Raw genomic sequence first — 22,706 nt, 5'->3', positions numbered from 1 at the left:
TTTTCAGCCGTCGGAAGGGTTGCTGTAAATCCACACTGGAGGAAGTGGAGTTTCCTGTTCGTTTACCAGTCATTTCCTCTTCAGGTTGGCAGACTACTGTTTATTGGGTCAACAATGAAGATTGTAAAGTTTCTAATGGGATGCCCTCTGGTTTTGAAGCTCAGCAATGTGGAAATTCACGTTGAAAGTTAAATAAGTCCCCGTGAAAGTGATACTGATGTGCCTTTATCCTGCAGCTGGCTCCACAGTCATCCTGAAAGGTAAAAAATGTGGATATCCATGTGGTTATTCTGGAAAATATAACTCCTGACAGGTTACCCAATGTGGAAAATTGATAGTTATTGGCTCAGCTCCTTCAGTACATGTTAACAAAATGCTTTTTAGGCCTATTTTAGACTTGTGTATAGTAGATATACACAAGTCTCTAATCGCAGATTTAATCAAAAAAGCTCAAGTGTTTTATAACTACATATTTGCACTGTGCATTTAGAAAATAGAAAATTTATCTCACTAAGATGTTCTACTTGCTTTCCTGCCAACCTCAGTCAGTGGCACAATATAAACAAAAAACTGTGTGTGGGTTTTAAGTTCTACCAGGGAATTTCTCTGGATTTCAGTGAGGAATGCCTGGAAATCATGCTTGACAGCCATGTTGCCCAGAGAAATATAAAAGGTTCAATCATAACTGTGAACTCACTCAACTCCCAACGGTGGAAACTGATTGAACACAGGACCTTTGTAGACTTCTAATGTAGTTCTTTCATGATTCCTATGAGACCCCGTGATTGTTAGCCCATCTCTGACATTTACACAGGAGGGAATGTTTGATCACTCATGCATTTGGACTACTTTGTTTTTTATCGGGGTAGAAAGAGTCAACTGGAGCACTCATCTGAAACTGCCCCTGACCCTGCTGTGAGGAATGTCACCCTGAAAGAAGTTAAGTCCAGGAAGCCACTGATGTGTGTGTGAATCCTAATATGCAGCTACAGTGTGTCTGTGTTGAACCCTGGTGAATGTTTAAATGTCAAATTGGCTAAATATGATTGATCTCTGAATACTTGGTGCCATGACGATGGCGACACTGCTTCTTTAAAATTCTAAAGGAAGCATTGGATGTGATCACTTGAAGCTGTTTATAGGCACAAAGTTAGAAAACCCTGAATCATAAAACACTGACATAAGCAAACAGGTACATACATGTAGGAACTAAAAAGGGTTCTTTCATGGTTTCTATATGTCCACAGCAGGGCAGTTGCCGCTCTTCAGATCATGTCCTCTGGGGGACAATCAAGAACTTCCACAAAGTGGATATTCTGTAGGCTGAGTCAACTATATTAGATTCATGTGTTTAACTTTGATTACCTGTTCTCAGTGACCTTTTTAGGTTCTCGTGACAGCTTTCTGAGGGCGTTTGAGCTGCATTTAGGAGACATCATTTCTAAAACATTTCTACAGTCCAGGTTAATGATCTTGATGAAGTACTATCTCACCTCACTCTTTAACTGGTGTAACTTGTGACAGTCTATACATTCAAAGATGTGGAAGTTCTCAAGAAACCACCTGACATCTCGCGCCACTCCCGCCCCTCGCATGACGTCATCCCTTCCTTCCCGTCTCTTCCTCCGCTGCTAGCAGAGTTAGCACTAGCAAGTTAGCCTCCAGCAGCTGTCGGTGGCAGTCAGTCAAGCAGTCAGTCCGAGTGGTGGTGCATTTGTAATCATCCTCCACCTCCTCCTTCTCTCCCGTAGAAAAACCGTGGACGGCCGGGTTGTTTCCTCGGGAGCCAGCTGCTACACCTCTCTGGGCTACTTGCGGTAAAATATTATTGTCCTCACCGTCGCGACAGGAAGAAGCCCTGGGACATGGCCAGACCAGAACAAGTCCTGGTGCTAGAGCCACAACACGAACTGAAATTCAGAGGTAATGCTGAAGGAGAGGGCAGGGCCGGGGGCTAGGTAGCTAACCTAGAAGCCGTCATTGATAGCCACCGTATCTATTTCTGCATTAACCAGTTGACGTTTGCTCATGTGTGGTTATTTGTTGTCGCTGTTATTAAAACAGACGGATGTAGCTCGCTAGCTGTAGTCTACGTTGTGCGTACAGCAGCAGTGACGGTGACAGGTGAAATGACAGTGTGTGCGACGATGCTAACCAGCTAGCTAGGTAGCATTCAGCTAACCTAGCTAGCAAGTCAAACTGTTAGCTGTCATTGCAGCGTCAGGGCAGGCCCGCCGTCCCATATCTCTAGTGAACGTGAATTCACTCGTTTGATCACTGTGCTTTGTCATTTCTCCTCTAGCAGCATGTGCGACACCGTGATGAGATAGAACTACTAATACTTGACATATCATCTTCCTCTCAGTGTTGTTACTAACAACCGGCTGCCAAGAAGTGACTGTTCTAGCATTTTCTTCGATCAGGGTGTCATTGCTTAGCCCTATTACTATGCTTATTTCACAACATCATAAGCCAGCAGGCTTTGATTGAGAGCTTTACTCTCACTGTGCAACGTGAATTCCTTTGCAGCTTTTCTATATCCAGGCAGAGTGATTGTGAAAATGCAGACTGAGCTGGTGTGGCACGGGTAATGGCCATGTTCTGAGATGATCGGCATTCGGTGTGATATTGCTGCAGAAATGGGTCAAGTGCTGGAATCGGTTAGAAGTGGGGTTTTGCTGATTGATTATTGCAGAGCTTTGAAAGCAAAGATAACCCAGGAGGAGATGAGACGCCCTCTCAGTCACTGCAAGTGAGGTTGTTTGCCCAACACACATTTCTAAAGCCAAGGTTCAGCTGTCTTAAGAGGTTGAATAGTCCAGTCTGGAGTCATTGCACATGGTCAGGCGGTCTCACGAGGGCCAGTGTGAAGGTGATCTACCTGTATCTACATTCAAGTGATCCGCTGAGGGTGGGGCATGAATAATATAAGTAAGCCCTTGCACACTTAACTGCTCACTGCACTGTTTTAATGTTTAATGTACAATGTATATGCTCAGCTTTGTGGAGTCCCTCACAAACACTCAATACATGTATACCTATGATTAGCCAGGAATCTACCTGTACACACACACATACATCATTGAGTCACTGTGCTGTGTCTCTGTGTCCTCCTCAGGCCCGTTTACAGATGTCGTCACTGCCACTCTGAAGCTCACCAACCCCACAGATAGAAATGTGTGTTTCAAAGTCAAGACAACTGCACCTCGCAGATACTGTGTGCGCCCGAACAGTGGCATCATTGACGCTGGAACCTCCATCAATGTTTCTGGTTTGTAAATATGTTTGCATCCTCTGTAAACGCAGGTGAAAAGCCCAGCCAAAGTTCAGACCTACGGTGTGGTTTTCACATCTGGTTTGGAGAGCTGGGTGATGCTGATGCAATAAGATATTTGTGTTTTTGACCTCACCCTTAATAATGTGATGATCTGTAGTTGCTTTCAGACAACATGTCTAAATTAGGGCGAGGTATTTGGTGCCTGAAGAAAAATCACTACAATTATGGATCAAATGGCCGAGCAGATGGAGCCAGCTAGATAATTTCACCCAACAGCAGCACTAAAATAAGTTCAGCAAATTGTAACATTTGACTCTGATGCACGCTATTCTGAGAAGACAGTGCTAAAGTTATATCAGGATAATCAAATGAAACTAGGCGAAATCTAGTATCATACGATTAAATTGTAATAGCTCCAGCAATAGAACAATAACTGCTGAATTTCCAGACAGCATGTATTGCGTTCCAGCACCAACATAAATCTTGTAGCCTCTTGCACCAGACAGTGTACTGGTACAGCAGCTTGAGGTTAGAAATATTGTCAAATCTTTGCAGCTGCTCAGTGACTATAATCTGTATGAAAAGATGACAAAATACTCACACTATGCCGTGCAGTTCTAAATTGTAGGAGGATAAAAGAAGAATTGGGAACAATGGACATATGGTTAGATTGTTAAATGGAATTAATGTCATTCAGTCAAAAAAAATAGTCCCACCTATCATGACAGAATTGGTACTTGTGTTGAAACTAAAATACTGTCTTGTGGGTTTTGTAGTTTTCATTTTTCCCACATTGCCCAGCCGTCTCCCTGCAAGGTAGCCAAGTGTTTTCCTTCACATCTCAGTAAGGTGGCGTGGGGCAAAAACACCTGAAGCTCCAAAAGACAGATTCAGTAACTATTTAACCTGTGCTGTTACATTGATGTTGGAATTAAAATGGTCCCACGTTTCTGTCGGCTTCATTGCTATCATCAAACGGATCAGCTGAATTTCTAATATTCATTACAGCCCGAGTCATTATACTCTCCAGTGACTGAGTAAGTGCTCATCCAGGCATAAAAATTAAAATTTCAGGACAAATAGGCAGTTCATTTGGAGCGAGCAGGTCACAGTGTAACTCAAATCATAAACCTGACTGACGTCTTTTCATTTGCTGGTTGTGTAATACTTGGTATGAGGCAATACAGGAAGTCAGTCATTCCCTAATGTGCTGCCTTTCCATTCTCTCATTGTTTTTGTCCACAGTTATGCTACAGCCTTTTGACTACGACCCCAATGAAAAGAGTAAACACAAATTCATGGTGCAGTCCATGCTGGCTCCGTATGACATGACTGACATGGAAGGAGTTGTGAGTACCACAGCATGAAGTATGATTTAGGATTTAAGGATGTTCTTATGAGCCACGCTGATGTTGGCATCTGTATGTTTGAGAAACCTGCACTACCTCCAGCTGAATTCTTCAATATTGCAGTTTACATCCACATCTGTCAGTGTGCAGAAACTGTTCTGAAACATCAGGAGAAAGCCATACATTTCTAAAACAAGCCCCAAATTCTAAAAATCTTCTTTAGAAGATCATTTTTCTATCTGGTTTCCTCTGAATTAATGGCTAATAATTACATGAAAGATCCAACCCCGCCACTGAGCCGATGCTGAAGAATCCCAGTCTGAACTCTCGCTGTATTTCCTTCCTGACTGTCTTTTCTGTCACTCTCGATGTTCTCGTCCACAGTGGAAGGAGGCAAAGCCTGAAGAGCTGATGGATTCTAAGTTGAGATGTGCATTTGAGATGCCTCTAGAAAATGACAAAACTGTAAGTCTCACTCTTCTGTTAAAGGGCATTTGTTGTGCTGCTCTAAGCATTCAGTCATTCAGTGTCAGATGTAGATGCACAGAAGTCACATTTTCACACACACGCACCCCATCAGAGCTACAAACTTTGAAATGTTGCATCATGTATTTCAGATTTAAATACATGTGCACCTTTAGTGGCCATCTTCTATCGGAATAAGTAAAATCAACATTCAAACATCCACATTGTATGTTTCCTCAGTTTTTCTTTTTTCTCACTATTTTCTCAGTCTCCCACCAATCAGCAACACACCACTGTGTCACCCATTACATGCTTATTTATTTATTTCTGATTTGTTCATACTTTCATCTCAACCCCTTACATGTCTCTGCACGTCTCTTCATCCCCTTCCTTCCTCTCCCTCTGCTCTCGCCCCGCCGTTCTCCCACACCCTCACTCTCTCTCCACAGCATGAGAGTGAAAGCAACAAAACTGTGTCTTCCTCTGCCTCCTCTGTTAAGACCGAGCACTCCGCGCTGCCCAAGTCAGCCAGCGCCTCGCTGGATGACGGGGAGGTGAAGAAGATCATGGAGGAGTGCAAGCGGCTGCAGATGGAAGTGCAGAGGCTACGGGAAGAAAACAAACAGATCAGGGTGAGACGCACAAAAATGGAAAAAAAGAGATCTGTCTGCGTTTTCTTCAGCTTCGTCTTTTCCACTTCAACACTTCCGTCAGCAGACACAGGAAGGCAAAAATAGTTGTGAGAGTTTCGTTTTTGAATGCAGCACCGTGTGAGACTGAACCAGAAAGCTGAACAGCTATCTCATGTTTCTCCAAAATCATCCCGATCCTTGTCTGAAGGGGAAATTACAAAAGAAGCTGATGTTATGTCACTTTCAAGATATCAAAAATCAAAGTCTGTATTATATTTTTTGGATATCATTGGGATCTTGAGCAGGTTCAGCACCAGGAATAATGTTCTCTCTTCCAGGGGGGGTCCAGCTTTTACAGCAGCTTTTAAACGATTGAAAGAAAAGTTAAGAAGCCGTTGTTGCATTTGGCAGAAAGTCTCCTCCATTAGCCAGTCTTTGCCAAGTCTTTGCAGGGACAGTAGCTGCTGGTAAACTGTGTTTTTGGCTGTGTCTCTCACTCCTCTGTCTTTATGCCAGGAGGACGACGGTCTGCGGAAGAGAAAGGTGACCTCAGTGGCCGCCTCTCACTCTTCTTCCATGGCGACCTCGGCCATGAGGGACGAAGGCCTAAGCACCCGCGTCCTGGCGTTCTGCGTGCTCTTCTTTGTCATCGGAGTCATCATTGGCAAGCTGGCCCTGTAGAGACACAGACAGACAGAGCACAGTGACGGACGGACGAACAGATGGACGGCGTGCTCGGGAGGACACGTGTCAATGACGGCAACAGAGATGTCTTCTGGGTTTATGTTGATTTCTCTTCTTTTTCTTTTTTTTTTTTTAACATTTAAGGCAATATCGTGATGGTTTGTGTGGATGGAAAATAATTTGATGTGTAAAAAGAAACCGAAAGAAGGCGACCCCAAGGTAAACCATGAGTGGGAGCGCTTTTGTCACAGGTCTTGCCTTTCTCTCTCTTCTTTTTTTTGTGTGAAATAATCAGCACCTCTGATCTGCTCTTTCCGTCCATCCCTTCTTCCTAAATGATCTTCCGCAACTTGCACAGGTATCAGTTGTTGGTGTGTGGAAGTGGCTTCACGCTGGCTGAATGTTGAAAGTCTTTCATCGATTCTTTATTGATTTTTACGTCTCCACATTTCCTCACTCAAGTTGTCTGTAAGAAGGATCTAACACCTCTCTTCTGATAAATCTCTCTTCCACTTATTACTGATAATCTGCTCGGAGGGGTGAACACAAGTGATCGGTGAAAGACTTTTTTCTAGACTCAAACTCTCTGTATTGTCTTCTAAACAATATGTGGTTAAAAAAAATGTGAGCCAGTACAAGCCGTGTGTGTGTGCGAGCGTGTGTGCGTGTGTGTCTTGTTGATTTTCCCTCCTGCACGAGGGCTGATGTGACTGCATGTGGGTGTTTTTATGTGGAGGAGACCACAAATGGTGAACTCCTTGGCTGTTTTAGAACGAAGGAAGAGGGCTGGTTTGAAGACAGAACTGTCATCTGAACAGATTTCCTGTACGCAACAGAAAACTGGGGGTGTTTGTTGAAAATCAGACTAAAACTTTTCATACATTCAGTTGCTGACCAGATCAAGGAATCAGTAGAAATTCAGTAAATCACAAGTTTGGGCCATTTGTAAAATTATGTCAGTAAATTCAGGATTATGATAAAGAATCGATGCTGCACAGTGAACTACTGATTTAGTTCAAGACATCAGATTTTCCCGGTTAACACTTAAATTTTCTTCCTTTAGTTACTTCTTCCGGTTGAGAGGCACTAGACAAGAAAATTCCCCACTTCAAGCAGTGAACCTATCATTCAAAATCAGGACATTTTCACTATATAACATCCAATATGTAACAATGTTTTTGGCTACCTTGTTTGATTTTGCCCATGGAGTATTGTATTTGCGTCCTCTAGTGTATTACAGCAGATGTTTGCTTCTTTTTTTTCTTATATTATCATGTAGCCACAATGCTTCTGTTGTTTATAATATTCAAATGCACTATATTCAAGTGTCCACTCTGCAGTCTGCATGAAATGACCTGGATTTATTAAGATTATTATTATTTTTTGAGTGTTGAAGTTATATTAGCAAATCAAGAAAAAGAAAAAAAATTACTGTCTTTTCAAAAGGGACCATCTTGAGTCTGGTTTATCAGTTTGTGTGTGTTTGTTTTCCTTTTGATTATCTTTTTCTTTTGTTTCCAGTTGGGCTGTGGTGGTTGTGAGATAACTGAGACAACACAGCTGTATTGTCTTGGCTATCGCGCCACCATCCAAGCAGATTGTTTAAAAAAAAAAATAAAAAATTAAATATCTGTATTTTTCGTTGCCTGAGGGAGCTCGGGGAGCAGAGAAATGGGAATGTGGGTGGCCGGGAGGAGGACTGACCTGTGAATACACACTACGTTAATGGAAAAAAGAAGGCATCAGCGCTTCAGACCACATGCAAAGATACAGTCACACAACAATGTAATCACAGTAATTGGATACTCTTTTGTATGTACATAAAAATAAAAAGACTTCAAAAGATAACGGGCAAAGTTATTAACATACTGTAGTAAAGGAAGAAAATAATTGAACAACCACCATGGATCATGTAGCATCATAACGAATTAAAATATATAAACCCCCAACTGTCTGATTCTGTGAAAAGTTGACTTTTTCTTCTCTCTCAGTTTAGATGTCAGACTTTGAAGAGATTTTAGTTTGTGTGTGTGTGTGTGTGTGTGTGTGTGTGTGTGTGTGTGTGTGTGTGTGTGTGTGTGTGTGTGTGTGTGTGTGTGTGTGTGTGTGTGTGTGTGTGTGTGTGTGTGTGTGTGGCTGCAAAAACAGTGATGAATAGAACGAACCAAGGACGTAGAACCACTGATCCAATGCACTAATTGAGAAGGCTATTCAGTACAGAAGGAAAAAGGAAGGAATTTTTTTTTAAATGTTGAAGCGCTCTCAGTGCATTAAAGGAGCACTCTACTGGTTTTACTCATGAAGGTCAGTTTACTTTTGACAAGGGACACAACTCGATGTATAATGTCCTCTGTGGCTTTGGAAGGAGGTTATCACTGTCGTAATGTCATCTTAAACAGGCCCTTTAAGACTACAGATTCCCAATACAAAGCCTCCATTACAAAAGATAAGACCATTTACTGAGGATCCAAAGAAAAGATGGCGTTGGTTGCATTATGGAATTCAAGGATCCAGTGTTATTTGACCCATATTAGAGAGTAAAGGTCAAGATATTACAATCTGTGCTGGTTGGTTCTTTAATTTCTCTATTGCAAGTCAACAGTGTTGTTCTAAATTTAAAACGTTACAGAACGTTCCCCAATATGTTATTAAACATTTTTCCCTCCCAAAAAATGTCGTTCAAATTATATAAATTCCATCTGGTTCTTCTCCCTCATTGAAAAATATGGAATCTATAAATATGCAAATATTCATAGAAAAGTCTCTGTGTGTCCACTATTCACTTCAGTGGTGTAAGGCGAATATTGGACCATGACCTGGCTGTGAGCTAACAAATCCTGCTGGTTAAGTCTTCAATGAATGTAAAAACAACTTTGAAGTATCAATTTACGTCATTCTGCACAGTGAAGTGCAAACATCCAGGTTATCTACCTACAAGCAAACATATGGCTGAGTTGTAGGGGCCTTTTGCACCTCTGGACACATAACTGACAGTGATGATAAAACATAATAATGATAGAATAAAATAAAATAAAATACATGAAAAGCGATCCAGTAATTTTCAGTGCTTCTGTTGTCCAGCAGATGGAGACACAGCTCAAACAAGCGACGCCCAATCCGCATCGGGCAACATGACGTCATTGGGCCTTATCCAGGAAGTAGAAAAACATCAACAATCCTTCCAGCTTCCAGGCTAGGGCGAAGTGTCAGTGTAGCCTAGCAGCGAGGTAGCTAAGCGTGTTTTTCTCGGGTATTTCGCAGATTCGTTTTATTTTTTTTATAGTTAGTGTGTTGTAGCATCCCAGATATGTCGTTGTTAGGTAAGTTCTTTGGAGGAGGAGGAAAAGGAGGAAAGGGACCGAGCCCACAGGAGGCGATCCAGAAACTCCGAGAGACGGAGGAGATGCTAACGAAGAAACAGGAATTTCTAGAGAAAAAGATCGAGCAGGAACTGCAAATTGCCAAGAAAAACGGCACAAAAAACAAAAGAGGTGAGATGCCAGGATGTATTTTCACGCAGTTGCTTCTGTTTATTATCATACTGCCTGGTCAACAACCCTACGCTAACTGCTAGCACGAGAGCTAAGTTGGCTAACTTTCCCGAGCTGTCCGAACTGTTGGCTGTCTCGCAAATATCAGCGTCATTATCACGACCATGGTTGCCACCCGAGGCAAGTAGACGTTTTGTCGACTGTGTAGGAGTTCTGATTAGCTGATTATTGATTACCGTTGACCTTTTTTATAGCGAGACATCGCCGTGCTTGTGTTTTGCCAACATATGTCGGGTGATATTTCGTTTCGTCTAATTGATCGGTGGCCATTTAAAAATCAAAAGACTTAGTTCAAGGTGTGGCAAGCCATACAGCTGCATTTAGGTGTCCTGCTGCAGAGAGACTGGCAATAAAGATACGGGCTCAGTGTGTCAGGACAAGGGTTGAGTGGTAGATGTTAAAGGGACGTGATATCTCTGTCAGGGAGGTGGGCGTGTTTGCACCTTGCACAGAAGTCTGCATAGAAACCTGCAGACCTCCAGCTGGTCCTACATCTGCCTGATCATTATTGTAGGACCAGATAATGCCAGACATTAAACATAACGAACCTTAGATTTAAAGTTGTTCATAACTAGTGATGTTACAATAACCGCAGAACACAGACACAACATGGTCAAACGCTATAAAGACAGATGTGTATCTTATTAAAAAGGAGGAAATCAAACCAGGAATGTTGTTGACAAGGTGTCACATATTGTCCTGAGGACGGCAGTAGGGGTACGATGAATATGGTGGTTTGGCTATTTTATTCTGATTATTGCTCGTACTAGACTTGGGGCTGACAGCACCTCTAGAATAAAGATCAAGGTGTCACCAAAAACAGTGAAATAAATGCTTTTAGGACCACGGTGATCCATAGTGCATAATCTGAAGTCTGAGTAGTCATTCTGAAGACATCTTGTCATGCATCAAAGTGTCGCGATCATCCTCTGAGAATTAAAAATATCCAAACCAAATTAAATGCTGGTCTGTATACAAGCTGGCGAGATATGTTGCTTTTGACCAAAGAAGAAAAACCGATGGACAGACTGACCTATGGATGGATTCATGTCACCACAAGTGGGGCAAAGAATATTAGGTATTACAATGATAGATATAACTCTGTGTTGCCCTCGCACACCTTACACTTTAGGTTATTCATGAAGTGAGGAGTGGTGCTTGGCTTGAATCCATTGTGTGTGTTTCCTTTACTATAATTTTTTCCTCCTCTGACTCTGCAAATGTTGTCAGAGTGAGTCAACCCAGCATGCCACACTCTGACAGTTTCACTACAGCTTGTCAGATGTTGTGGTCATGTGACCACAGTAGCTGATTCATTTTTACCTTTAATTTTCCATGTTATCAGCCAAGTGTCAGTCACAAGCTCAAACCAACTGTCCTCCTTGTTGACCTAACCGTCACTAACGTAGAAGATTAGTGTAGGAGTGTTTTATATTTAGTCACGCTCTCATTTCTGTTTCAGGACAAATTGATCAATATCCAGCGATTCACAGTTATGCATATACTGCCACTGAATTACATTTCGAACCGTCTATTTCTGTGACAATCTCTCCATCCTGACTCCTTCCCCTCTGTCCTTCTCTCCTCAGCGGCTCTGCAGGCTTTGAAAAGAAAGAAGCGGTATGAGAAGCAGCTCGCCCAGATCGACGGCACACTGTCAACCATCGAGTTCCAGAGAGAAGCTCTGGAGAACGCCAACACCAACACTGAAGTGCTCAAGAACATGGGCTTCGCTGCCAAGGCCATGAAGTCTGCCCATGAAAACATGTAAGAGCAAGCACCCGGTCACTGATTGACTGACGGTCATTGAAATATTATTTTTGTAGTCTGCTGCTCCGACATTGCCTTCATGGGGCTTGGTCTGCTCTAAATCAATAGAAAGTTCATGAGGAATATGCTTTTCTTACAGCAAGATACACTGGATTTGATCCACGTGCAGTAATGCCTCTCTAATCCAAACCCAACAGCACTCAATGTTATTTGAAAGACTGAAAAAATAATACTAAGAAACAGGAATTCAGACCCATTTCCCTGCTAGAATACTTTTAACTTCTATATTAAATGGACATCAGTAGTTGCACACATGAGGAACTTTTGCATCGCAGCATGCTGTATGCATCATTCCTACTGCCAAATTATCAGTGTGTAAATTTGGTAAACGAGACTTGGTTTTGCTCACATATGAATCCTCCCTTGCTTGTTGTTTCAGGGACATTGACAAGGTGGACGACCTGATGCAGGACATTACAGAGCAGCAGGAGCTGGCCCAGGAAATCTCCGATGCTATCTCTAAACCTGTTGGCTTTGGAGAGGAGTTTGATGAGGTGATCAAATCATTTTTTACATTTGTCAGGTTTCTCTGTGGTATTTTCAAAATGCGAAGTGTGATTCCGAACTGATTCCTGCTTTAAAATGGATGGTTATAGATTTGCTATCGCCTGGTTGATTTAGAGGTTTACTTTGAATATTGTCTCAGGCTGATCTGACTTCACAGACATGTGAATGGTGGGCTGACGATAATGCTGGGTTCACCTGGTGGAGCAAAGTCCAGTGTCATCCTTGATGCTGCCTCGTGTTGTTATGTGACCCACCAGGCTAACAACAATTTGTTGTGTTTCTGGAGTCATGACTCTGGCATTAAGGCCAGAATCAGCCTTATTTTTCAATGGTCTTATTTACAGACCAACCTCTCCACAATTGATGGTATTCGGTTGTCCTGGGAAGGAATGAATATGCTCTCTCTCAAATTCTCAGTCAATTGACTGGAGATATTTCAATGAAACTATGTGAGAAGTGTGCAGATGCACAAGATTAGGACCACATTTTGAAAACTGAAAAAAAAAAGATGCCATGTTATATTTAATTTTTATTATTTATTGGGACTAATATCTTTTGGTGTTGCACGAATTTTTGTGTGTTAATCCTCATCTTGGGTTGTAATTGCTGTCTTTCTCAGGATGAGCTGCTGGCAGAGCTGGATGAGCTGGAACAGGAGGAGCTGGACAAAAACCTGCTGGAGATCGGGGGATCGGAGAACGTCCCCCTCCCCAACGTGCCTTCAACTTCACTACCTTCCAGACCTGGTAAGAAAGAGAGCGTCTGAAAAACTGACACAACTCTTTGAGCCTCTCTGGCTTTTTTTTTTTTTTTTTAAAAGATGCCATATAATCCCCCCATAAAATGGCTAAAATCTTCACATCTATCTCCCCCACAAATAACAGAATTTCCAGAAATGGGTTATAATGAGGTTTGTCACTCGGGAGAAGCCAGGGTCTGATCCTGGTTCAGGATGAGGTCTGGAATCCAGCTGAGATCTGCTAAATGTAACTGTACCAATGCATTCAAAGTTTTTCTTTGTGTCCTTTTTCTCTTTTTTAACCCCTAAAAGCCAAGAAAGAGGAGGACGACGACGACATGGAGGACCTGCAGCGCTGGGCGATGGAGGCCATGTGAACCCACGCAGCATCCGCCACGTCATACCTGCATCAGAGAGGGAAGAGGAAGGAGCAATTGGGGAATGAATGGATTGATAGGATGTTGCGTATGAGTGTTTTTGTGTGTCTGAGGTGAGCTGACCGTTGACTTTATGTAACACTACAAAAAAGCAAAAATGCTGTAATCTTTTTCCCAACCCTTTCACAAATATAGACCCCTGGGTGCTCGGCAAAACGAGATGCTTGTGGGCTTTTATTTTGAAGCTCCATCACTGTACCTTGGCAGAGTCATTTCATATATTAACCACAATTTGAATATAATACTAGCATTTCATGGTCCCTGTGCTGGGCAGAGCTATTTCAGCTATCTCGGTGCCCACAGAGTTCATACTGAATTGAATATTTTAAGCTCTGTGGTGGAATAAAGAAGTTTTGAGATTAGTGTTACGGGCTGCGTTAACGTCACCAGTTGAAAGGCGAATTTTCATGGGAACTCAATCCTCAAAGATGTGTTTCTGGCTCATATATTTACCTGCATTTGTGGCGTTAAATTTGCTGGATGTTTTGTTTTTTTTTCCCTTCTTGACAAAGATAACAATCGTTTGCTCTCATTTAGTTTTTTAAATGCTCTCGAAAACAGGAGAACGGCTGAGCATGAGCTATGAGCTGTGTGTTTGCCACAGTCCGAACCTTTTCTTTTGTTTCAGGCTACGTGCTTTGTACTTCTCCCTCCCTCAGAGACGTTCTCACCAGTGGTTCTTGTTATTTGGTGTAAATATCCCAAATGTGTCTCTTTTTATATATCCCTGCTGTCACTAAGAGGTTTTGTCAAGGTTGTGTGAAGCATGCAACAAGAGGAAGTGACTATGGATTCACAACACACGGCTAGAAAGAGAGATGTTTAACCTGATACACTTTCATCCTGCTTTGTCTGTCTCGTTCCTTCTCATAAAGGTTTTTGTTTCAGATTGTATAATGTTAAAAAAAAATATTAATAATAATAAAGTATTGTCACACCTCATTAACTGCATCTTTAAGGAGCTGGTGGTATAAAAGATTAGATTATAGTCAATCTACAATGTCAGCATTTTGGAGTTTAAAGAGTCAGTTCTTTTAGTTTTTCAAAATGTACATTTTTTACATAGAAAAAAACCCCATAACACAAGGACGGATGGACAAGCATGTTTGCATTTCTATGTTTTATTTATCCAGATGAGAATATTATTTGCAAAATCATTAAAGGTTTTCAATTCTTTAATGTAGTTGAAGCTTTATCTTTTCAAATTGTTCAGTGTCTTGGTTTTGTCACCTGTTGTATAAAACTGCTATGATATAGAATACAATGAGTTTGAATGGCACAATAGAAGATGTCAACTTTGAATGTTTCCAAATATATTCAATTCACTAACAAAAGCAAATCCTTTCATTTGAGAATTGAATTGAGGCATTTTTGCTTGAAAACTGACAACATCTTAAGGTTGCTGATTAATTTTCAGTCCATCAACTAATGGATTAATGGGCAAAATGTTTTAGTTGTAATTCAGATCAACACTGAAAGAAACACAGCTGTAGACCAAGATCTATACTTAAGAACAAACACTTTAGACACCAGCATTGTCTGTTAAATCTCACGCAACATATCGTTAGCCTCATAGCATAATTGCCTAAGTCATTTTTTGGCCAAATTGAGATATCTGCCTAACTTTACTCTCCTGACACTGCTGCTTCATCCTGCCTTATCGCCCGAAAAACCTTAAAATATGACTTAGGCAATTATGCTATGAGGCTAACGATATGAATCAGTACACTATATAAGTAATGAGACTGGTAGGAGGAATTGAAGCAGACATCAGTAAATATGTTCTGCTGGTGACTCTTAACTGTTTTAGGTTCAAACATATTTCTTGGTGTTTTTACATCATTTTGTGTCTCTTCCACAGTGATTGCTCAAAAATAGACCAAAATATTTGTCTGAAAAGAAAAGATTCAATTGAATTCAATTCAAAAGCTCTTGGGTCCCAGTGAGACTCTTGCTTAGTGCTTTAATATCAGTCGCATGTGTATACTCTACATACTAACCGGTGTGATGATGACTGTGATGAAACACGCCAGTTACACCTCCACAACCTCATAATGAACTCATTTATCAACTGTTTTAGTTGTGCAATTTTGCTCTTGAACACTCAACAACTAGAATTCGCCGACGCACGGTAATGACGTCGACATCTGGCGACTTCACGCTTGCGTAGTGTGGATCGAACGCTGATGCAAGAAATTTTCGGCGCAGCATTGTGAGACTGAGCGAGGGACAAAAAGTAGCCAGATTTCAGTCACTTCCCAGCTCGCAAACATGTCAGGGGACGAGGTAAGTCACCCAGTTATCCGCTACTGAGTCTGAGTTAGTCTGAAGACTTCTTTGGTGAAATTAGGTGAATTATCGGATCAGATCGGTGTTGAGGATGACTTTGGGCCTCAGCTCTGCTGCTCCCCTCCCTGTCCGCACCATCTCTCACATGGCTTTAGCCGAACGAACAGCGGCCCAACCATGCTAAGTGACAAGAAAAAAACACCATACACCGCTTTCTCACGATCTGTCACATCGCACATATTATTAGTAGTCACCGTGGCTGGTCAATCCGCCCTGTCACAGCTGTTTGATAACTCGAGATGAATGGCTGAAGTTAGCTAGCTAGCGTTAGCTCGCTGCTAACCAGACTGCGGCGGTAACGGTTGACCAATGTTCTCTAACGTTCAACAAAAAGCTGCCGGGATCCAAATTCTTGGACAGCTGGCTTTACGCTAAGACAGAGCTATGGCAGAATAAAACGAATGATGAATTATGTTGGTCAACGTTATTGAAATCGGGTATCTAATTTTTTTAACCGTATAACCGTGTACGGCCGTGACTGCAACGTAACGTTAATGTCCGCGATTACAATTTGAGATGGCTGTTCGGTTTCAAGAAAATAATTAGTCGTGGTTTTCCTACTTCTCTTAAGTTGTCTCAGTGGGCTCAATGACACAACAAGGAAGGATTGTTCATACTTTCATTCAGTCACAACATTTACTAATTATCAGGAAGTTGCATCAGTGAATAGGGAGTAGGAAGAGCATCACAGTGTTTCAAAGCTCACCAAATCTCATAGCATCTGTATTAACGACATATATATATAAAGTGCTGTCAATCGATTAGAATATTTAATCGCGATTAATCTCATGAATGTCATAGTTAACTCGCGATTAATCGCAAATTAATCGCACATTTTTATCTATTCTAAATGTCCCATTAATTATCATTTTAATACTCTTACCAACATGGAAAAGTGGATTGGCTTGCTTTGTGCAAATGTTTTTTATTGAAAAAAATAACGTGTAGTGTTATATTTCACACTAACATTCTCACTTTGAGCAGTCATTTACATTTGATTGAAATAAATCTCACACAATTTAACACTGTCAATAAACAGATGACCAGAAAACAAATGCTTGGTTACAAAAAAGTCCCTTCAACAACCCTTTCTAAGGGTTCAAAACAGGGTGATACAAGATAAAGTTACAAAGTGCACATCATTGTAAACTAGGACTCAGGCTATAGTGCAGTTAAACCATGGCTTAAACTTTCCTTTCTTAAGTTTCCTTTGAACATACAAGCAGTCAGACTATAATGCTCTTCTATTTATTCACCAGAGGCTTATCAACCCAGCCTCTTATTTCTCTCCAGAAAGAATGAACATTACTTGGCTATGGCTGCAGTAAGCTTGTTCTTAGTTGTGGTATCCATATGCCTCTGCCGAAAGCCATCCATTGTCGCCTGGTTTTGACAAGGAGGTGGCGGAGAATTCGCATTTGCCGTGTGTTTGTCCATCAAGTGGTATTTCAGATTGGACGTGCTACGGTGATAACTCATAAGTTCACACCAACAATACACACAAATAACTGTGGTCTTGTCAGTCGACCCATCTGGCACTTTTTGAAACTAAACCTTCCATTCAGAATCTTATTCGCATCCATTTCAGCGTTTCGTGCTCGACATCCACACAAACCGATAGCCTACTCTTTGACAGCTAGCAAGCAGGCAAGACACCAAAGATGTGCGTGGGGCGTGCCTGTTGTTTTGTTTCCGGTTTACAATCGGATCTTGTAGTTTTCCTAACGCTACTAGAAATGGCCACAGCTTATAAAAAACTACAAGTTCACTAGGTCACAAAGAGTGTTAATCTCGCGCGTTAATGCGTTAATAACGGAATATTTTTGACAGCGCTAATATATATAAATATAATAATATAAATAAATTTAGCGGTTGAGTTTTCTGTCTGACTAATCGATTAATGAGCTGATTGTTTCAGGTTTAATTGCCTGCTATTGCATCACAGCACATGTCCATTGGCGCTGGTCAGCAGCTGAATCACTGTTTTAAATTAGGGTGGAAAATATGTTAAACTGCATATTCAGAGCATAAGCATATTCAAACCACAGCATCAGTTTTGTTTAATGTTACTAGTTGAAGACAGACACAATGAAAAAGGCAAGTGGTCTTGTTGTAAGGGTGGTGATACTCTGAGCTGACCTGATGAATGAAAATGACAGAATCAGATGAGAAGATGTCCCTCCTCTCTGTCTCATCGGAACACATTGTTCCTCAGCTGATGGTGATCACATTGAAAGACACTGTGCAGTGACCTCTAATGGATGATTTGAAGACATTTTTAGACAAAGTTGTAGTTTATTAAATACAGTAATTTAGTCAGATGGTCTCTCAGGTCATTGAACCACAAATTAGGAAAAACTGTGAGGAAGTTGTCACTGTGAAACTGTGTTGGTTGATATTCTCTCTTCTTTTTCTCTCCTTCAGATGATTTTTGATCCCAACATGACCAAGAAGAAGAAGAAGAAGAAGAAGCCCTTCATGTTGGATGAGGAGGCAGACGGGATGGGAGGAGAAGAGGCTAAAGAGGTGGAGGTGAAGGAGGCAGAACCAGAGGCCGGAGACGACAAGGAGCTGGACCTAGATGATGATGACAGCAGGAAGAAAGGTCAGAATGAAAATAGAGCTGCTCTGTCTGGAAGCTCATATTTAAGCCTCAGCGTGGGAGCATATTCTCACAGCGTACGTTTAACTGCCAGCCTGCATGACGCTGGAATTAAGCAGGGTTGGTTTTGTCTTCTCTAGAGCCGTCGGATGATTTGAACGACCTGAACTTCTTCAACCAGAAGAAAAAGAAGAAGAAACCCAAGAAAGTGTTTGATAATGATGTGGAGGAGGGATTAAAGGTGAGTCCCTGCTACATCAAAGCCTGTTTCTCTTCTCTCTCCTCATGACCTCAGTCTGTGTCCCTGTACATCAGCCCTTCTTCTTCCACTTCTCCCGTTGCTCTCTTGTCACTCTCTTAATCACATTCACACACTTGCTGCTTCTCGTCCCCTCGCTCAATTTCACCTCTCATTGATCCAAAATCAGGAGCTGAAAATTGAAGGAGAGCAGCCAGAGGTGCTGGAGGAAGATAACCTGGACCTGATGCTCCCCACCAAAAAGAAGAAGTCAAAGAAAGTGGACTTTGATGAGGGAGAGACACTGGAGAAGGACGACGGTGAGGAGAAGTCACCTCATCTTTAAAGTAGAGAATTAAAGGGGGACACAAGTGTTAAAATGTTTGTGTGATGTGTTTCCAGCGCTGGAGGATGATGAGGGGAAGAACAACGATGGAATATCATTCAGCTCCTCCACAGGACCGGCCTGGGCTGGCTCTGAAAGAGACTACACTTATGATGAGGTAGGACAGCACACACACACACACACACACACACACACACACACACACACACACACACACTCTTACACACTCAAGACTTGGATATACATCAGACCACCTCAGAGTGTATAATCACTCTTAAACCATGAATATTTTGTTCCTCTAAGCTAGAACAAATGCAAGACTGTTCTAGACTAATCTAATGTGCATTGTCTGTACATCTAGGGGTACATTGTAAACTGGAATTGATAACAGTTCATCCAGCATACTTCTAATAGGGCCAAAATGTAAATGATTCAGGCAAAAAAAAAAACGGGGTTTGAGTTGAGATGTTTTCCCCGTATTGAAAATCAGAATACTTTTTAAGACCTTACCATGATGGAAACGTGGTCCGTGTCGACCAGACTTGGCATAACTCTTCGCACCATCTCTGTCTCAGCTCCTGAATCGAGTCTTCAACATCATGCGAGAGAAGAACCCGGACATGGTGGCCGGAGAGAAGAGGAAGTTCGTGATGAAGCCTCCTCAGGTGGTCCGAGTGGGAACCAAGAAAACCTCCTTCGTCAACTTCACAGACATCTGCAAACTGTGAGCCTCGCATACCTGTCACACTGCTGTGATACTCGTCTGAAGTGTCCTTTAGAAACTGACCTCTCATGTTCTTCATCACAGGTTGCATCGTCAGCCTAAACATCTTCTCGCTTTCCTGCTGGCTGAGCTGGGAACAAGGTATGTTTGGATTGATAGACTTCCCGAATACACAGCAGGGGTTCTCAAAGTGCGGACCTCTGGAACCTTTTGTGTGGCCCCTGAACGTGACACTGACTTGTCAATGAATTATGAAAACTTTGAGAACCCCTGACGTACAGGAATTAGATTTTGTACCATTTCTCTGGGCCCTGATGTCAGTGTTTGATTTGTGTTTTTGCTTTGTGCCTTTCTTCTATCAACAGTGGTTCTATAGATGGAAATAACCAGCTTGTGATCAAAGGCAGATTTCAGCAGAAACAGATAGAAAATGTGTTGAGAAGATATATCAGTAAGTAACAGTTGAAACTATTATTTATTTTTTTTATTTGACTCGTTTTCAAATGGCTTTTGTCTGTAAATTTAGTTTAATTTAAAAATGGTTCATTGCATTTGCAAAGAAGGGACACTGCAGCCAGGACAATTTGTTTTGGAGGAGTTTATCTTATAAAATCTTAGAAATTGGCAACATGTCTTGAAATACAAAATTATGCGTTTACAAATGTACTGACAGCTCCCACAAAGTTTCTCGGGCATGTTACTTCATATTGTATTACTTCATATTTCACATCAAAATCTCATACATGATTTAAATATCATATAGCTTCTCTATTAGGGGAGGATCTCCCAAAAAGGAAATTGATACAAACCAGTGATCCAAGGCAGTTTGTGGTGGTTTGAGGGTTAATCAAAGTAGGTTTGATGTTATAAAGTTCTTTGTCATCATCACAACTCGGTCCAGAATGAATCAGTCAGGTTTGCACTGCGTCTCTTTCAGCGCTGCTAAATGTTGATTAAACTGAACCTTTACAAAGATTTGGTTGGCAACAACTGAAAGCAAACACCCTACAAAAAGTGAGTTGAGGAATTTACTGATGCGCATGTGATCGACACACTGGCCAGTGCACGTAGAGACAAATAAACCATGTTCAGAGTGTGTCCACTGTGAGTTTGACAGTGTTATGAGTGGGATCCCAAATCAGCTAAGTACTCTCCGATTGAACTCTGAGTTTCACACCTTGTACTTGAACTCCTGTGTGTACTGCATTACTAATAACTGCCTTCTCACCCCTGCAGAGGAATATGTGACGTGTCACACTTGCCGCTCCCCAGAGACCATCCTGCAGAAGGACACTCGCCTCTATTTCTTGCAGTGTGAAACGTGCCACTCCCGCTGCTCTGTCGCCAGCATCAAGACCGGCTTCCAGGCTGTGACGGGCAAGAGGGCGCAGCTCCGCGCCAAAGCCAACTAAAGACCAACGAAACTGGGCTCCCCCTCCTCCCTCGGCCTCCCCTTTCCCCTCTCAGAAGGGCCGAAGTTGGGGTTGGACGCCCGCTTGATTCATTAAAAGGACTCTCTGAATCGAACTGCGGGAGGGTTTGGCTGTTGTTTAGTTGTGTCGTGGCCTGACCAGGCAGGGAGTGAGAGAGTATCTAAAGCTGACAGATGGGGTTCAGGCGCTGTGAGCAGATGATGTGTACCACATACTGTACACTGTTGGATGCATTTGATTTGTTGTCTGGCTGATGTACCCTCCATCTCCTAGGTTTTTTTTCCCCCCATTTGCTATGATTCATGGTTCCTGCAACAAAACCCTGATTTAATGTGGCTTGAATCCTTCCTCATTCTTTCTTCTCCCACTTCACACACACACCAGACATGATCATTTCTTCAGATAAGGAATACGTTTTTCCACCTAACCAGCCATATTGTAGTTAAGACAAGTTGATCTGCAATGCCAGAGCTGAGTGACTTTTAGCCACCTTGCTCAAGTGATCACCTCTTTATTTTTGAATCCCACATTGCTTCAACTAAAGGCTGTCTTTCTGTTTCTAGTCTGGCCCTAAATCACAAAACTGACAGTCCAGAATTTTGAGCCCTAGCCCTAGGGTACATACTCCACTGTAACTAGTCTATGACAGGCTCCTAACACTCCTCCTTTTGATCATTTTATAGCGGGAGATGACCACGAAGTCAAACAACGCGAGGTTGATTAGTGAGAGAGCACCTTCGCACATAAGACGTTCATAGAGAGGTGTGTGTGAGACAAACATAGGAATTGTGCAGTGTGTGTTTGAGTGTTTTTGTGGCATGAAGAGCAGTTCTTTTTGACTTCTGAAGTGAACACATCACAAATTTGAGATTTGATTAGGAGGATGTGAAAACTAAAATTCATTTTGTGAAGAAAAGCAGGTTTCTTGAGCTTGCGCCAGACTCCTAAGACAAACACCCAAATGCTTCCCCCTAAAGCGGCTTCTCAGAGGCAGGCACCTCGGATCAGTCTCCTCGAACAGGTCATTATTTTCAAGTGTGATTCAAGACTTGTACACCACAAACTAGCCACAATAAGGGTTTCAGTCCACTGATACTGGATACATGTGACATAGAGGCTGTTCTTGTTGGAGAAGAATGTGGATAAGGTCTGGCTTGAATCATTTTAAAACCTGGTTTTTACAAAAATAAAACATTCTACTCTCTCTCTCTCCATTACTGCCTCAACTGCCTCTTGTTGAAGATTCAATTTAAAAAAATGAACTGCTATGAAAATCTAACCTTTGTGGCATGAGAGCATTTGCTCTTTGAGGTCCAGATTGATGACCCAGCAGCAGCAGCTTTGTTTCTCACTTTGCTGCTACTTCTGTGGGCCAAAAAGTGTTGCTTGCAAATAACGCATTCATATATCTCACATATTTATATATCCCATACGTTAAAGGTGATGCTTGTCTTCTTGGGACCCTTTAACTATGTCCAAAAATGTTACATCTACCATAAAGTGTCTACAATTTTTAGCCTTTATTATTTTAAATCAGTACTGA

The 22,706-nt window shown here is 41.8% G+C and overlaps 3 protein-coding genes across 4 annotated transcripts; all 3 read left to right on the top strand.

Moving 5' to 3' along the window:
- Positions 1-1,565: 1,565 nt before the first annotated feature.
- On the top strand, positions 1,566-8,354 carry LOC139335517 (vesicle-associated membrane protein-associated protein B/C-like). 2 transcript variants are annotated; one of them, XM_070969153.1, is made up of 6 exons: positions 1,566-1,923; positions 3,119-3,271; positions 4,523-4,626; positions 5,011-5,091; positions 5,592-5,723; positions 6,240-8,354. In XM_070969153.1, the coding sequence occupies exons 1-6, from the start codon at positions 1,866-1,868 to the stop codon at positions 6,402-6,404; spliced, it is 693 nt and encodes a 230-aa protein (XP_070825254.1). In that variant the 5' UTR covers positions 1,566-1,865; the 3' UTR covers positions 6,405-8,354. The 2 variants fall into 2 exon arrangements, with proteins under 2 accessions (XP_070825254.1, XP_070825253.1); XM_070969152.1 differs by having other exon boundaries at positions 1,622-1,923; positions 5,541-5,723.
- A 1,195-nt stretch (positions 8,355-9,549) lies between these two features.
- Positions 9,550-14,648, top strand: LOC139335518 (charged multivesicular body protein 4b). Its single transcript, XM_070969155.1, has 5 exons — positions 9,550-9,898; positions 11,548-11,725; positions 12,168-12,282; positions 12,915-13,041; positions 13,347-14,648. Exons 1-5 carry the CDS (start codon positions 9,715-9,717, stop codon positions 13,409-13,411), a joined length of 669 nt encoding a protein of 222 aa, XP_070825256.1. The 5' UTR covers positions 9,550-9,714; the 3' UTR covers positions 13,412-14,648.
- A 987-nt stretch (positions 14,649-15,635) lies between these two features.
- eif2s2 (eukaryotic translation initiation factor 2, subunit 2 beta) lies at positions 15,636-22,377 on the top strand. Its single transcript, XM_070969193.1, has 9 exons — positions 15,636-15,757; positions 18,245-18,425; positions 18,563-18,663; positions 18,851-18,980; positions 19,063-19,163; positions 19,582-19,730; positions 19,815-19,871; positions 20,096-20,181; positions 20,967-22,377. The coding sequence occupies exons 1-9, from the start codon at positions 15,743-15,745 to the stop codon at positions 21,140-21,142; spliced, it is 996 nt and encodes a 331-aa protein (XP_070825294.1). The 5' UTR covers positions 15,636-15,742; the 3' UTR covers positions 21,143-22,377.
- The last annotated feature ends 329 nt before the right edge of the window (positions 22,378-22,706 follow it).

This window comes from Chaetodon trifascialis, chromosome 8 (assembly GCF_039877785.1).
Source record: "Chaetodon trifascialis isolate fChaTrf1 chromosome 8, fChaTrf1.hap1, whole genome shotgun sequence".
Lineage (NCBI taxonomy): Eukaryota > Metazoa > Chordata > Actinopteri > Chaetodontiformes > Chaetodontidae > Chaetodon > Chaetodon trifascialis.
The sequence above is the reverse complement of the archived record's forward strand: the minus strand, read 5'-3'. Positions and strand labels throughout refer to the sequence as shown.